Here is a 14075-nt window from a genome sequence, read left to right on the forward strand (position 1 = left end):
GATACTACAATATATAAATAATTTTAATACTATTAGTAATTAATTACATTGAATACACAGTGAAATACTATTTAGTCATAAAAAGGGGGGAGATCTTGCCATTTTCAGAATACAGATGGACCTTGGTCATTACACTAAGTGAAGTCAGACATGAAAAGACAAATACTATATGATCTTCTATGGAGAAGCAAAGAAAATCAAACTGATAGGAACAGAAATCAGATTTGTGATTGTCAGAGCTAAGGATATGAAGGTAGGAGATTGGGTGAAAGGTATTTCTAATTAAGTTCTGGAGATATAATGTCCAGCATGGTGACTATGGTTAACAATACTATATTGAATATTTGATAACTGGTGTTAATAAAAGTTCTCATAAGGAAAAAAGGGTAATTAGGTGAGGTGAGGGATGGTTAACTAAACTCACTGTGGTAATCTTTTTACATTATATACATATTAAATCATTTTGTTCTATGTCTTAAACAATGTTCTATGCCGACTGGTGGTAGTAGTTTAGTCGCTAAGTCATGTCTGACTCTTGCGACATCATGGACTGTAGCCTGCCAGGCTCCTCTGTCTGTGGGATTTCCCAGGCAAAAATACTGGAGTTGGTTGCTTTTTCGTTTTCCAGGGGATCTCCCAGACCCAGAGCTTAAATCCACATTTCTCCTGCATTGCAGGTGGACTCTCTACCATTGAGCCACCAGGGAAGCCCCTATATGTCGATTATATCTCAATAAAACTGGGAAAATACTCATGTATTTATTAAATAAAATTTGTGCCTATATGCATATGTATTACCAGCAGGCAGGTTTTTATATTGACAATAAAATAATGGCAATTAATTCTATTAATAATCTATGTGTTAGTCACTCAATCATGTCCAACTCTTTGCAACTCCATGGACTGTGGCCTGCCAGGCTCTCCTGTCCATGGACTTCTCCAGGCAAGAATACTGGAGTGGGCAGACATTCCCTTCTCTAGGGCATCTTCCCAACCCAGGAATCGAACCTGGGTCTCCTGCATTGCAGGCAGATTCTTTACCAGCTGAACCACCACAGAAGCCCGATCGTCATCATCGTCATCATCATCAGTTCAGTTCAGTCGCTCAGTCGTGTCCGACTCTTTGCAACCCCATGAATCGCAGCACGCCAGCCCTCCCTGTCCATCACCAACTCCTGGAGTTCACTCAGACTCATGTCCATTGAGTCAGTGATGCCATCCAGCCATCTCATCCTCTGTCGTCCCCTTCTCCTCCTGCCCCCAATCCCTTCCAGCATCAGAGTCTTTTCCAATGAGTCAACTCTTCTCATGAGGTGGCCAAAGTACTGGAGTTTCAGCTTTAGCATCATTCCTCCCAAAGAAGTCCCAGGGCTGATCTCCTTGCAGTCCAAGGGACTCTCAAGAGTCTTCTCCAACACCACAGTTCAAAAGCATCAATTCTTCGGCGCTCAGCCTTCTTCACAGTCCAACTCTGACATTCATACATGACTACTGGATAAGTCATCATCATCATCTTCTATCAATTCTTTACTTGTGATTTCTTTGTTAGTGGACAGCCACTTTAAATTTAATTTAATTGGATTTTGCTGTTTTCATATTTTGTATTACCATAAATATAATTATTATAACATTTAATGAATGATTCTTTCTCAGTTTTAGTAAGACCAATCTATGCTATGGAACTATTAGTTTCCCAGATGTCCCTTAAAAGTTTATGCTACTTTCCTATGTAATAGTATAACAAATTTACATTTCTCAAACTAACACTACCAGAGAAGCAAACTGCCCACTACCTGTTGTAAACCATTATTTTACATTATTAACACAGATATACTTACTCAGTTATAAATTCAGGGTTTGTAAAGCTGAGGTTGGTTAAACGACCTTCAAGTTTAGAAGATTCATGCGTATTTAAGGCTGGGGTGGTCTTAGTGCCGAGTATAGCTCTTTTCTCATCTTTTTCAAGTGCTTTTCTCTTCCCACCATTTTGGAAATATTCTCTGCACACACTACAATGCAAAATAAAGTTATATTTTAAACAATAGGTATGGATATAAAATAAAAATGGACAAATATTACCCTTTATTAATAAAAATGGGAAATTTTCAAATTATAGTTTCATATTTTTAAAATGTCACATAGAGGTTAAGTTTGAGTACCTGTAGCACTTTCAAATTTTTAAAATTACCATACAACAAAGCATGATCATAGATTATGTTTAATAAATTAGAAGTGTTTTTTCAGAAGCACAATACCTATATGTTTTGCTGAACTTTATTCTTAGCTAAAACATAGTTCCTCCAGAAGAGCTTAGATAACTCTGCTATTCAGTGACACATTCAAAAAGAACAGTAGTCACAGTTAATTTTGAGCCAGCTCTGCTGGTAGCACAGCTGTTTTTCAGATCCCTCCTAGTTTATAAAGACAAAGGCACAAAATCAGGTTGCCAACATAGAAAGAAGAGCATAAAAATCTAGTTCAGGTAAAAAAGTATCATATTATAAAGGTATACATTCAGAAAGAACAAAGGTTTGAATATAATAGTGATTTTTATAATACCTGGAAATTATTCCTACCCATCAAGAGACCATTACTGTTTGTCCCAATTTTTATAATATAAATGAATAATATAATATAAATGCAGATTTTTCAAGATATATTGGAAAATATAAGCCCATATCAGGTTGTTATCTAGAATCAGACACTAATGACTGGTATTAACATTAAATATTAAATGATTTTCTTCATACCTAATATGATTTTGGAGAAGGAAATGGCAACCCACTCCAGTATTCTTGCTAGGAGAATCCAGAGGAGCGTGGCGGGCTACTATCCGAGGGGTTATAAAGAGTTGGACATGACTGAGTGACTAATACACAATGCAATTTTAGGATGAATATAGTAGGGTACCATGCCTGGGTATGTAACAGGGCAATAAATATGAACCACAGAATCAACTCAAGATATTCACTAGCTATTAAAGACAAGAAACTTAAAGGAAAAAAGACTGCTGTGATTTACCTCTGGCCCTTGAGCTTATTATATGACAGGAGACACACAATTAAACAATTAACTGATATATTTATCAAAGTTTAAAGTGAATGTGAATGGAAGCTAAACAAATCTTTCTTTACAGAGTCTTAAAGGTGGGCTTCCCTGGTGGCCTCAGAGGTTAAAGTGTCTGCCTGCAATGCGGGAGACCTGGGTTCGATCCCTGGGTCAGGAAGATCCCCTGGGTAGGCAAATGACAACCCACTCCAGTATTCTTGCCTGGGGAATCCCATGGACAGAGGAGCCTGATAGGCTACAGTCCATGGGGTTGCAAAGAGTCGGACATGACTGAGCGACTTCATTTCACTTCACTTCAAACCATTATTATTCCATACAGCTCATTCTCTGAACAAAGATGGACTATTTTTCTACACAGACACTGCCTGGTACAGTTCCATAAACACATAGCTAGAGAAGAACTGAAAAAGTACTTTAAAACTAATTTTTGCAAGTACAACTCTGGTGTCTAAGGAAACAATGCCCATTTCTCCTCACACTTAAAAAGTATTATTAGCTCAATTTCAGTTTGCCTAAATATCTATTAAAGATGTCTTTAACTGATCCTATGGAGATTTAATTTTAACTCAAATTATATACAAGAGTTGAAACTCATTCATCATTAATCAAACATTTATTAACTACCTATCATGTGCCAGGCACACAGGTGATGGGAAAGCAAATTGAAGAAGACATTGCTGCTTTCAAGGAGCTCAAACTAGTGAAGGAGACAATTATATAATAAAGAAAATACAATTTATAAATATCTATCATCCAGTCTAAAATCAGTAGTATAAAATCGATTTTAGAAAGATGAGGAGGAATAAATCAGGCTAGGAAGAACGTTAGTTAAGGAGAAAAGTCCTTTCCTGGTAGAGAACAGCATGAGCAAAGTCAAGGAAGAGAAAAGCATCATGGATCCTGCAGAGACAGACATCACTTCAAGGCATGTGAAATTTAAAGTGCCAGGCAGAAAACGCATTGATGGACTCATAAATGAAAAGGCCCTGAGGCCAAAGAGAGGGATGATAGCCAGGTGACACTTGGAGAGATAAGCAAACTTGAGATCATGAAAGACTGACAGGCCAATGTAGGAATGTGGCCTTTAGAAATCTTACCTAATGACAGAAGTTTACTGGTTTCTTGGAGTGGGGGGTAAGGCTGACTACAAAGGTATACATCAGAGCTTTTTAGAGTGATGGAAGTGTTTTATGTCTTGACATGGTGGTGGTACATAAGTGTAAACAACTGTCAGTACTCACTGAACTGTACACTAAAATGGGTGTATTTTATTGTATGTTAATTAAACCTCTGTAGGGTTAATTAAATACAGCCTTAAAACCTTGGAATACTAAAAATAATACCTTTATCATATACACAAGGGTAAAAAGATTGCTTACCTTTCTATTAGGTGGAACCATACAGAATTGCTGATATTCAATAGTTCTTGATCCACAAACACTGCAAAACTGAACCAAATTTATATGGCTCAATCTCATAATTACCCAGAAGCTAGATGGCAAAATACTTAAAGGGCTAGGATTCCAGATACTCACAGGATAATAACCACTATCTAAATACCAATCTCCATACACAAGTTCCAAAAAATTTACAAATCATTAGGATAAGAGCACACACAGCTCATACCTATGGCATAACTAGGAAACTGGAATAGTACCTAATTATACATGTAATTGGAGAAGGCAATGGCACCCCACTCCAGTACTCTTGCCTGGCAAATCCATGGACAGAGGAGCCTGGTAGGCTGCAGTCCATGGGGTCGCTAAGAGTCGGACACGACTAAGCGACTTCCCTTTCACTTTTCACTTTCATGCATTGGAGAAGGAAATGGCAACCCACTCCAGTGTTCTTGCCTGGAGAATCCCAGGGACGGGGGAGCCTGGTGGGCTGCCGTCTATGGGGTCACACAGAGTCGGACACGACTGAAGTGACTTAGCAGCAGCAGCAGCATACATGTAATTTGGAGATAAAAATCTGAGGCCAACTAAGTTGGTTTTGGAATTATCCAAGTACAGAGTCAAATGTGGACTATGTAAAAGAGGAAGGTATGGTGGGATCTCTAACGTGGCAAATAAAACCCAAAACAGATAATACTAGCTAAGGTTTACTACCAAGACAGTCCAACTCTGAGTGGAGAAACCTTAAGAATGCAGAATGCAGTGAAATAAAGCATTAGCCACAGGAAGGCCAAAAAGAAAAAGTTTGAAAGGTGAATGAGAAGGGCTGTCGCCAAAGGTGAAAGCCTTGAGAAGGTATTATTTCTGAGGGAGAAAGGAAGCACCATGCAAAAAGCGGGTATCTCTGGAGGTGTGCTGATAAAGGGAAGGAATGAAGCAATGAAGAATAAAGAGCATACTGACATAAGTTATACCCATTAAAAAATTCATACATCAGCCAAAAGAGGACTGTATTTATTAAAGGAACTCCACTTATATATTTGTAGCAATCAAACAAGGCTCTATGGATTTAAGAAACCAAGTAAGTCACACAAACCCCTATCTATACGTCCAGAGACATTCCAACATAATAGTCAAAACACATAAAAAATGTCCAATAAACCCAGTAACCATACAAGTTTCTATTAGAAGGAAAGACAAATTGAAACTTTTCAGTAGATGAAAATTCTTAAAAACATAAAAAAAAACAGCTATAAAAGAGAAGAAAATTGTAATGTAATACTTAAATGTTAATTATATATAATCAAATAATTGCAGATATGAAAAAACATTTCAAATCAGAGGTTAAAAAGCTGAGGATAAGGAACTAAATAAATAGCCAGATATTCCATGAATATGAATAGGAAGACTCAATACTGTCACTATGTTAGTTCTTCTCAAATTTATACACTCAACACAATCCCAATCAGAAGCAGAGCAAAATACCATATGGACAAAACAAATGGCTTCTAAAGTTTACATGGATTGGCAGAAGATCCACAATAGCCAGCACGGTATTGAGGGAGAAGAACAAAGTTGGAGGACTGATACATTCTGATTTCAAGACATAATATAAAGCCATTACTATACTATTATTAGTAGTAATCAGGGACAGTATATTGTTGGCAAAACAATAGACAAATAGATCAATGGGAACAGAATAGAGAGCCCAGATATAGGTACATGTAAATACACTTAACTGATCTCTGACAGAGGGGCAAAGGCAATATAGTGGAGTAAAGATAGTCTTTTAAACAAATAATGCTGAAACTGGATCCTGAATACCAAAAATGAACCTAGACAGACAATACAACCTTCACAAAATTAACTCCAAGTGGATTACAGATTTAAATGTGAAACACAAAACTATAAAACTCTTCAGAGAGTTTTAAAAATTTCCAGAAGAAAATCTAGATGACTTTGGATGTTGTATCTAAAAAGTCATGGTCAAATGCAAGTCACAATCTATAAAAGGAAAAACTGAGAAGCTAGACTTAACTAAAATAAAAATACTTCTGTTCTCCAAAAGACAATGTCAAAAGAATGAGAAGACAAGTCATAGATGAAAATATCTGCAAAAGATGTATCTAATAAAGGACTGTTATCCAAAATATACAAAGAATTCTTGAAACTCAACATTAAGAACATAAACAACCTGATTAAAACATGGGCAAAACACCTAAATGGACACCATAGTGAAGAAGGTATATAAATTTCAAATAAGCTTAAAAAAAGATGCTCCATGTCATATATCATTGGAGAACTAAATGCAAATTAAAATAGCAATGAGCTACTACAATACATTATTATAATGACCAAAATCCAGAACACTAACAACACCGAATGCTGTTGAAGATGTGGAACAAAACTCTTATTCACTGCTAGTGGGAATGCAAAATGGTAGTCACTTTGGAAGATAGTTGGTAGCTTCTGACAAAACTAAATATATTCTTCCCATATAATCCAGCAATCAAGTTTTGTGGTATTTACCAAAAAAGGAACACTTATTTCTACAAATCACCCTGCACATGGGTGCTTATAGCATTTATTCATAACTGCCAAAATATGCCAGCAAACAAGATATCCTTCAGTTGTTGAGGTTCAGTTCCTAAGTCATGTATGACTGCAACCCCATGGATTATGGCATGCCAGGCTCCTCTGTCCTCCACTATCTCGCAGAGTTTGTTCAAATTTATGCCCATTAAGTCAGTGATGCTATCTAGCCATCTCATCTTCTATCACCCCCTTCTCCCTTTGCCTTCAATCTTTCCCAGTATCAGGGTCTTTTCCAATGAGTTGGCTCTTTGCATCAGGTGGTCTGAGTATTGGAGCTTCATCAACAGTCCTTCCAATGAATATTCAGGATTGATTTTCTTTAGGATTCCCTGGATTGATTGCCCTGAAATACAAGGGATTCAAGAATCTTCTCCAACACCATAATTTGAAAGCAACAGTTCTTTAGTGCTCAGCCTTCTTTATGGACCAACTCTCGTATCCATGTATGACTACCGGAAAAACCATAGCTTTCTCTATCCCAACCTGTGTCAGCAAAGTGATGTCTCAGCTTTTTAATACACTGTCTAGGTTTGTCACAGCTTTTCTTCCAAGGAATAAGCGTCTTTTAATTTCATGGCTACAGTCACTGTCTGTAGTGATCTTAGTTTTTTGAATACTGAGTTTCAAGCCAGTTTTTTCACTCTCCTCCTTTACCCTCATTAAGAGACTCTTTGGTTCCTCTTCACTTTCTGCCATTAATGTGGTACCATCTGTATATCTGAGGTTGCTGATAATTCTCCTAACAATCTTGATTTCAGCTTGTTGATTCTTTCAGCCCATACATCAGTACATCACATGATGTACTCCGCACAGGAGTTAAATAGCGGAATGGCAACTACAGCCTTGTGGTGCTCCTTTTCCAATTTTAAACCAGTCCGTTTGTTTCATGTCCGGTTCTCACTGTTGCTCCTTGACCTTCATACAGGTTTCTCAGGAGACAGGTAATACCAGTGGCCTGGTATTCCCATCTCTTTAAGAATTTTCCATAATTTGCTGTGATCCATACAAAGGCTTTAGTGTAGTCAATGAAGTAGAAGTAGATGTTTTTCTGGAACTCCCTTGCTTTCTCCATGATCACCGAATGTTGGCAATTGTTCTCTGGTTCCTCTGTCTCTTTGATATCCTTAAGTAGCTGAATGGATAAATAAGCTGTGGTTCACCTAGACAATGGAAATACTATTCACCACTAAAAAGAAATAAGCTATCAAGCCAACAAGGACACAGTGGAACTGTAAATGAATATTATTAAATGAAAGATGTCATTATGAAAAGGTTCAATACTGTAATTCCAAATATATACATTGTAGAGACGGCAGAACTATGGAGACAGTGAAAAAAAAAAACTAAGTGGTTGTTTGGGGAGGAGGAAAATGGGAGTAGAATGAATTAAGAGCTGAAGCACAGGGGATTTTTAGGGCAATGAAATTATTCTGTATGATACTATAACGGTAAATACTTATCATCACATTTTTGTTAAAACCCATGAAATATATAACACCAAAAGTGAACCCTAATATACACTATGAACTTTGGATTATAGTGACGTGTCAGTGTGGGTTCATCAACTGCAGCAAAGGTAGCACTGTATGTGGATGGTTGATAGTGGTGTGACTGCCCGAATGTGGGGCAGGGTATATATGGGAACTACCTGAATTTTCTGCTCAATTTTGCTGTGAACCTAAAACTGCTCGAAAACAAAATTAAGACTATTTGAAAGGGAAAAAATGAACACAGAATAGATATCATTTGCCTCCTGATAGTACCCTAAGAAGGATACAATGTCACCTATGTGATATTCTTACTAATAAGCTTAATTTGAACCTAACTACAAAGAAACAACCATACAAATCCAAACTGAGGGACAGTCTATAATTTGACTTTATAAAATGTCCATGTCATAAAATACCAAAAAAGAAAAAATCCTAAACAACCCAAATCCCTAAAGAATTTTTCCTAGATTAAAGACGACCACATGGGTAATAACTAAGTGCAATAATACACACTGAAGTACTCAGGAACAAAAGTATTGTGATTTCTTCAATTGACTTCAAATGGTTCAATACAGTAAAGGGGAAAGGAGAGGGAATAGTGGAGGCGGGGAGAAAAAGAGAAAAAAAGATACAAAATGAGACTAAAATAGCCCAACATTTTTTTCAAAACAGAAGGAAACAAAGTGAGTCAAAGGTTTTATATCTAGCCAAGCTATGCATCTTGTAACAAAACTATTAAAAAATAGCTTTTGGTATGTAATAACTCATATAATATTATAATTATAAGATGTTTTGAAAGCATGAGCTTCATCTATGACTTCAGAGATGTTGGTGAAAAGGCTGGAGGCAAATAAAAAGCATTAAATGAATTTTAAAAGATAGTTTATAATGCTGAAGGCCACAATTCCCAATGAAGCAATGTGCTATGTATCACAGCAGCCATCTTTACAAAGCAGAAACTCCATGAAATGCATGGAGAAACAGACACAACTAAAATGGAACTTTAAACACATCACTGAGGTATTCTCATTTTTGCTGGTGGAATTAAATGATATAACTTCTATGGAGGGTGATGTGGCAATATCCAAGAAAATCACGTATGTATTTACTCTTTTACTCTGCAATTCCACATCTATAAAGATACAACATCAAAAATACAAAATGAATATATACAAGGTTATTCATTACAGCACTATTTGTAAGAGAAAAAGCTTGTAAGTAACATAAGATGAGTAAGATATCTATATACTGGTGATGGTCAATTTATGTGTCAACTTGACTGGACCACGAGGTGCCTAGTCAGTCAGTCAGTCAGTTCAGTCGCTCAGTAAATATCTGTCAAACATTCTGGGTGTTTCTGCAAAGATGTTTCTAGATAAGACTAACATTAAATGGGTAGACTGAGTAAAGATTTGTTCTTTTTAATGGGGTTAGCTGTATCTAATCACTGAAAGGTCTGCATAAAGGAAAAACATTGACCCTCCCAGAGTATGAGATTCTTCTTGCCAAACTGCCTTTGGATTGGAACACTGAATTTTTCCTGCCTTCAGACTCAAACCGAAACAGCAGCTCTTCCTGGTCTCAAGCCTGCTGGCCTTAGAATTGGAATTATATCACTGGTTTGGTTCTCTTAGGTCTCTGGCATGTAAAAATGAAAGGTACAAGGGAGAGTACATGACATGTACCATTTGCAGAGATAAGACAGGGTGTATCCATGTATACACATTGTATGAATTTGCGAATTTCTGCAAAAAGGAGAAAAAAGAAAGAAAATGGAAGGGAGCCTTTTCTGAGTATTCCTTTTTTGGTAAAGTTTTGACTTTTGAACCATGTAAATGCCTTATATTTCCCCAAGTTAAAAGAAAAGAAGAAAAAACCCCATAAAACAAAGTGAAACTAACTGCATAGTAAATTGGTAACATAACTATAAACAAAAGAACTGTTTAAAGTAACTTTCAAACAGTATTCTGACTTTTAGTGAAAGTGAAAGTGAAAGAAAGTGAAGTCGCTCAGTCGTGTCCGACTCTCTGCGACCCCATGGACTGTAGTCTACCAGGCTTCTCCGTCCATGGGATTCTCCAGGTAAGAATACTGGAGTGGGTTACCATTTCCTTCTCCAAGGGATCTTCCCGACCCAGGGATTGAACCCGGGTCTCCTGCATTGGAGGGAGATGCTTTAACCTCTGAGCCACTTCATTCAGCTTATTGTTAGAAGTAAAATTGGTACTGTAATTTTGATACCATTTTATGTGAACTATAGAACAAAGCAAACATGTTATTGTTATTCAGAACTAAGTCCTTCAGTGTAACAGGAGAGATAAGATAAAACAAAGAAGTTAGGTAAAAAACCTATATTACATTTGAATAGAAAATATCAGTTATGAATTTAAGACTATATATATATTTTAACTATGTTCACTGAAAAATTCTAGAAGAAAGGACACCCCAGTAGTACATCTCGTGCCCAGATCTTAATTTCTAATTACTATTTTCCACTACAAGAAATTAAGGCTCCTTGATTCTAGGTCTTGACTGGGAAAGTAAAGATTTATCTTGTAATAGCTACCAAGACAGTGCTCAAAGGTAATGTCAATACACAGAAGCCAGCTTTGAAGAGGCTCCCACTGGCTAAATATGGAATAATTTAAAAATACACATTCACAGACAAATCAAAGACTGATGGAAAAAGCAAATAAATAACAACCCAGGAAGCTACAATAATATTCCAAAAACAAACAAAATCCACCCAAAACCAAACCAAACAAAAAAAGTCACAAAAAACTTACTTGTTACAATTGCAATCAACTATTATTGAAAACCGGTAATTAAACAGAAAGAATCACAAGTATATGCTTATTTTTACCTAGCCTTTCTATAATCATTCCCTGTTCATAAAGGAAGGTTTTTTTATTTACAGAAGAATGACCGCTAATAAATGAAAGGAATGATATGATTAAAAAAAAACATTTTGCAACCCCAAATGGAGTAATTTATTTAATAAACAAAATAAACCTGTTACTTGAAAGACTGTTGAGAAGCAGAATTGATCCACAGGCCAAAAATGCCAATCTACACATTACTTGCTAATTACAAAGGGGAAACATAAGTTTACAATGGAAGGATCTAGTAGTTACCACCGTAACCAAATGGCAAAATTTAGCATCTCCAACTGTGGAATAACCTGAATAAGAACTTGCTATCGTAATGCAATATGAAGTATGCAGTCCACCTAATAAATATTTTGGCAATAATCTGAGACTTGAATCAACATTTTAGACTCAACTTTCACTTTAAAAGAAATAAAAGGAGATTGAGGAAATAGTTAAATGGCACCATGAGAAAATAATCAAATAAATTCATAACAAAGACAAAAAGCTAGTTTTGGAGTAGGATACAGACAATCACAAGAGGCCCCTGGTTGTACTATAACTAGGGGGGTGGGGGGTGGGGAAACCTATACAATCTAAAAAATAATGTATTAAAAAGAAACCAAGAGAACTGAGGATGCAACGAGATCTAATGGAACTAAATTTCAAAAGGTGACAAGCCCTCCTAGGTGAAGGGATCAGAGGCACTTAGCATTTGCAGAAAGGGCTGGCGAGTGGTAAAGGATCAAGCCTTCCAAAGTAGAGGAATTTTGTTTGCTTAAAGGAAAAGCAGCCAAGCTTTCAATGGCAGCTTAGAGTGATGTGACAGACTGGAAACTTTAAGAAACTCAAATGCAGAGATTGTTCTCCCCCTTCTCCTGCTTTCCCCCTTAGGTCTTTTTGCAAGTAAGAAAAAGGTGGGGAAGAGAGAGGACTCACTGGAGACTTGGAGTGGGACTAAACAGGCAAAATTCTCTGCACTCCTCCATGGGCGTCTTCCCTGATAGCTCAGTTGGTAAAGAATCCATCTGTAATACAGGAGACCCTGGTTTGATTCCTGGGTCAGGAAGATCCCCTGGAGAAGACATAGGCTACCCACTCCAGTATTCTTGGGCTTCCCTTGTGGCTCAGCTGGTAAAGAATCCGCCTGTAATGAGGGAGACCTGGGTTCAACCCCTGGGTTGGGAAGATGCCCTGGAGAAGGGAAGGCTACCCACTCCAGTATTCTGGCCTGGAGAATTCCATGGACTATATAGTATATGGGGTCACAAAGAGTCAGACATGACTGAGCAACTTTCACTTCACTTCACTTCCATGGGTGTACGTCCCAGAGTCCTGCTAGACGATGGCACCTGGAATATACACACGACAGGACTCACTCTCATGGCATTTAAAGCCAGAAGTGAACTGAACTATCTAATGAGGTAATCCAGTTTCAACCCAGCTTAACTCCTGATGAGTTCAAAGTGTTCAATCTCTCATCTCAGCTGGCCATCAGAAAAAAGCATGCCCTCTCTGGGTAAATAATATTTAAATATTTACCCCAGACTCTTCTAAATACTAGGCTAGTGTATATATTTTTATGATTACCAGACATACAATGAAGCAGGAAAAAATGATCCCTGACCAAAAGAAAAAATGGCCAAAAGAAACAGACCCACAGATTAACTTTATGTTGGAATAAGCAGACAAGGACTTAAAAATAACTATTATAAATTAAATTACATGGAGGAAAATATTAACTGATGAGATGAAAACATGGAGAACTTTAACAGAAAAATGAAATCTTTAAAGAATAGCCAAATTATTATAGAAGAATCAAGAGAAGTCTTGAAAACATCTCTCTTGGTAATAATAAAATAGAATAAAAAGCCAAAAAGAAAAAATTGGTAAGGATATGTAGAATATTTGAAAAATGCCAGTAATCACTTTGAACCAACAATAAAAAAAATACAGAATGTGGTATATTTTACAAATCAACTAACAAAAACAAGAACCTAAAAAAATCTAACTACCATACATGAGGCTAGATTTAGGGAAAATATTATAAAGAATGTTTTGGGGATAATACCAAAAATCTAAATTTATGAACTAGATATTTTAGGAAAGTAGGAAATCACTGTTGATTGTCTTAATGTATTTACAGTATTATGGTTATGTAGAAAATGGAGATGAAATAGCATGTTATCTGCAATTTACTTTCAAATGGTTCAGGAAATGGTGTGTTTATAGGTTCCTCTGTGTGGAGAGTTAGAAAAGGGAAATTCTTTTATTAAACATACAATTATAGCTTTATATAATGTTTTGTTTCTAACTTAAATACTTCATATTACAAATAAAATTTTACTCATTTTTAGAAGGAAATCTTATGTATAAATTTTTTCAAGCTAAACAGTCAACAAAAATCTCAGCAGGGTAATGTCAGTAAGTCTTATTTCACATATCAAATTCCTCTTAAGTTTTAAGTATAAATACTGGAAGCAAACTTTTATCAAACCCCACTTAAAGTTCATCTTAGCTTTCAGATTGACACTGCCCCTCTTAGAATCGTCAGTAGGGAAAGGAAATACATATAACCCCAGTTAGAATCACGGATAACTCATTTCCAAATTCTATATTGTTTGAAGTCTTTTTTCACTCCCAAGTTTTAAGTTTAA

General features: G+C 36.4%; 1 protein-coding gene across 2 annotated transcripts in view; it reads right to left on the reverse strand.

The window, feature by feature from the left end:
* Positions 1-14075, reverse strand: part of BMT2 (base methyltransferase of 25S rRNA 2 homolog) — an 83183-nt gene that overhangs the window by 50788 nt on the left and 18320 nt on the right. The window contains exons 1-2 of one of the 2 annotated variants that reach the window (XM_018047179.1): positions 12358-12460; positions 1839-2009 (exon numbers count right to left, since the gene is read on the reverse strand). In XM_018047179.1, the coding sequence (XP_017902668.1) occupies positions 1839-2009; positions 12358-12446 (260 nt within the window). In that variant the 5' untranslated portion in view covers positions 12447-12460. Of the gene's footprint in view, positions 1-1838; positions 2010-12357; positions 12461-14075 lie in introns of those variants that run through there. The other variant, XM_018047178.1, reaches the window with a different exon arrangement.

Source organism: Capra hircus, chromosome 4 (genome assembly GCF_001704415.2).
Source record: "Capra hircus breed San Clemente chromosome 4, ASM170441v1, whole genome shotgun sequence".
Classification (NCBI taxonomy): Eukaryota; Metazoa; Chordata; class Mammalia; order Artiodactyla; family Bovidae; genus Capra; species Capra hircus.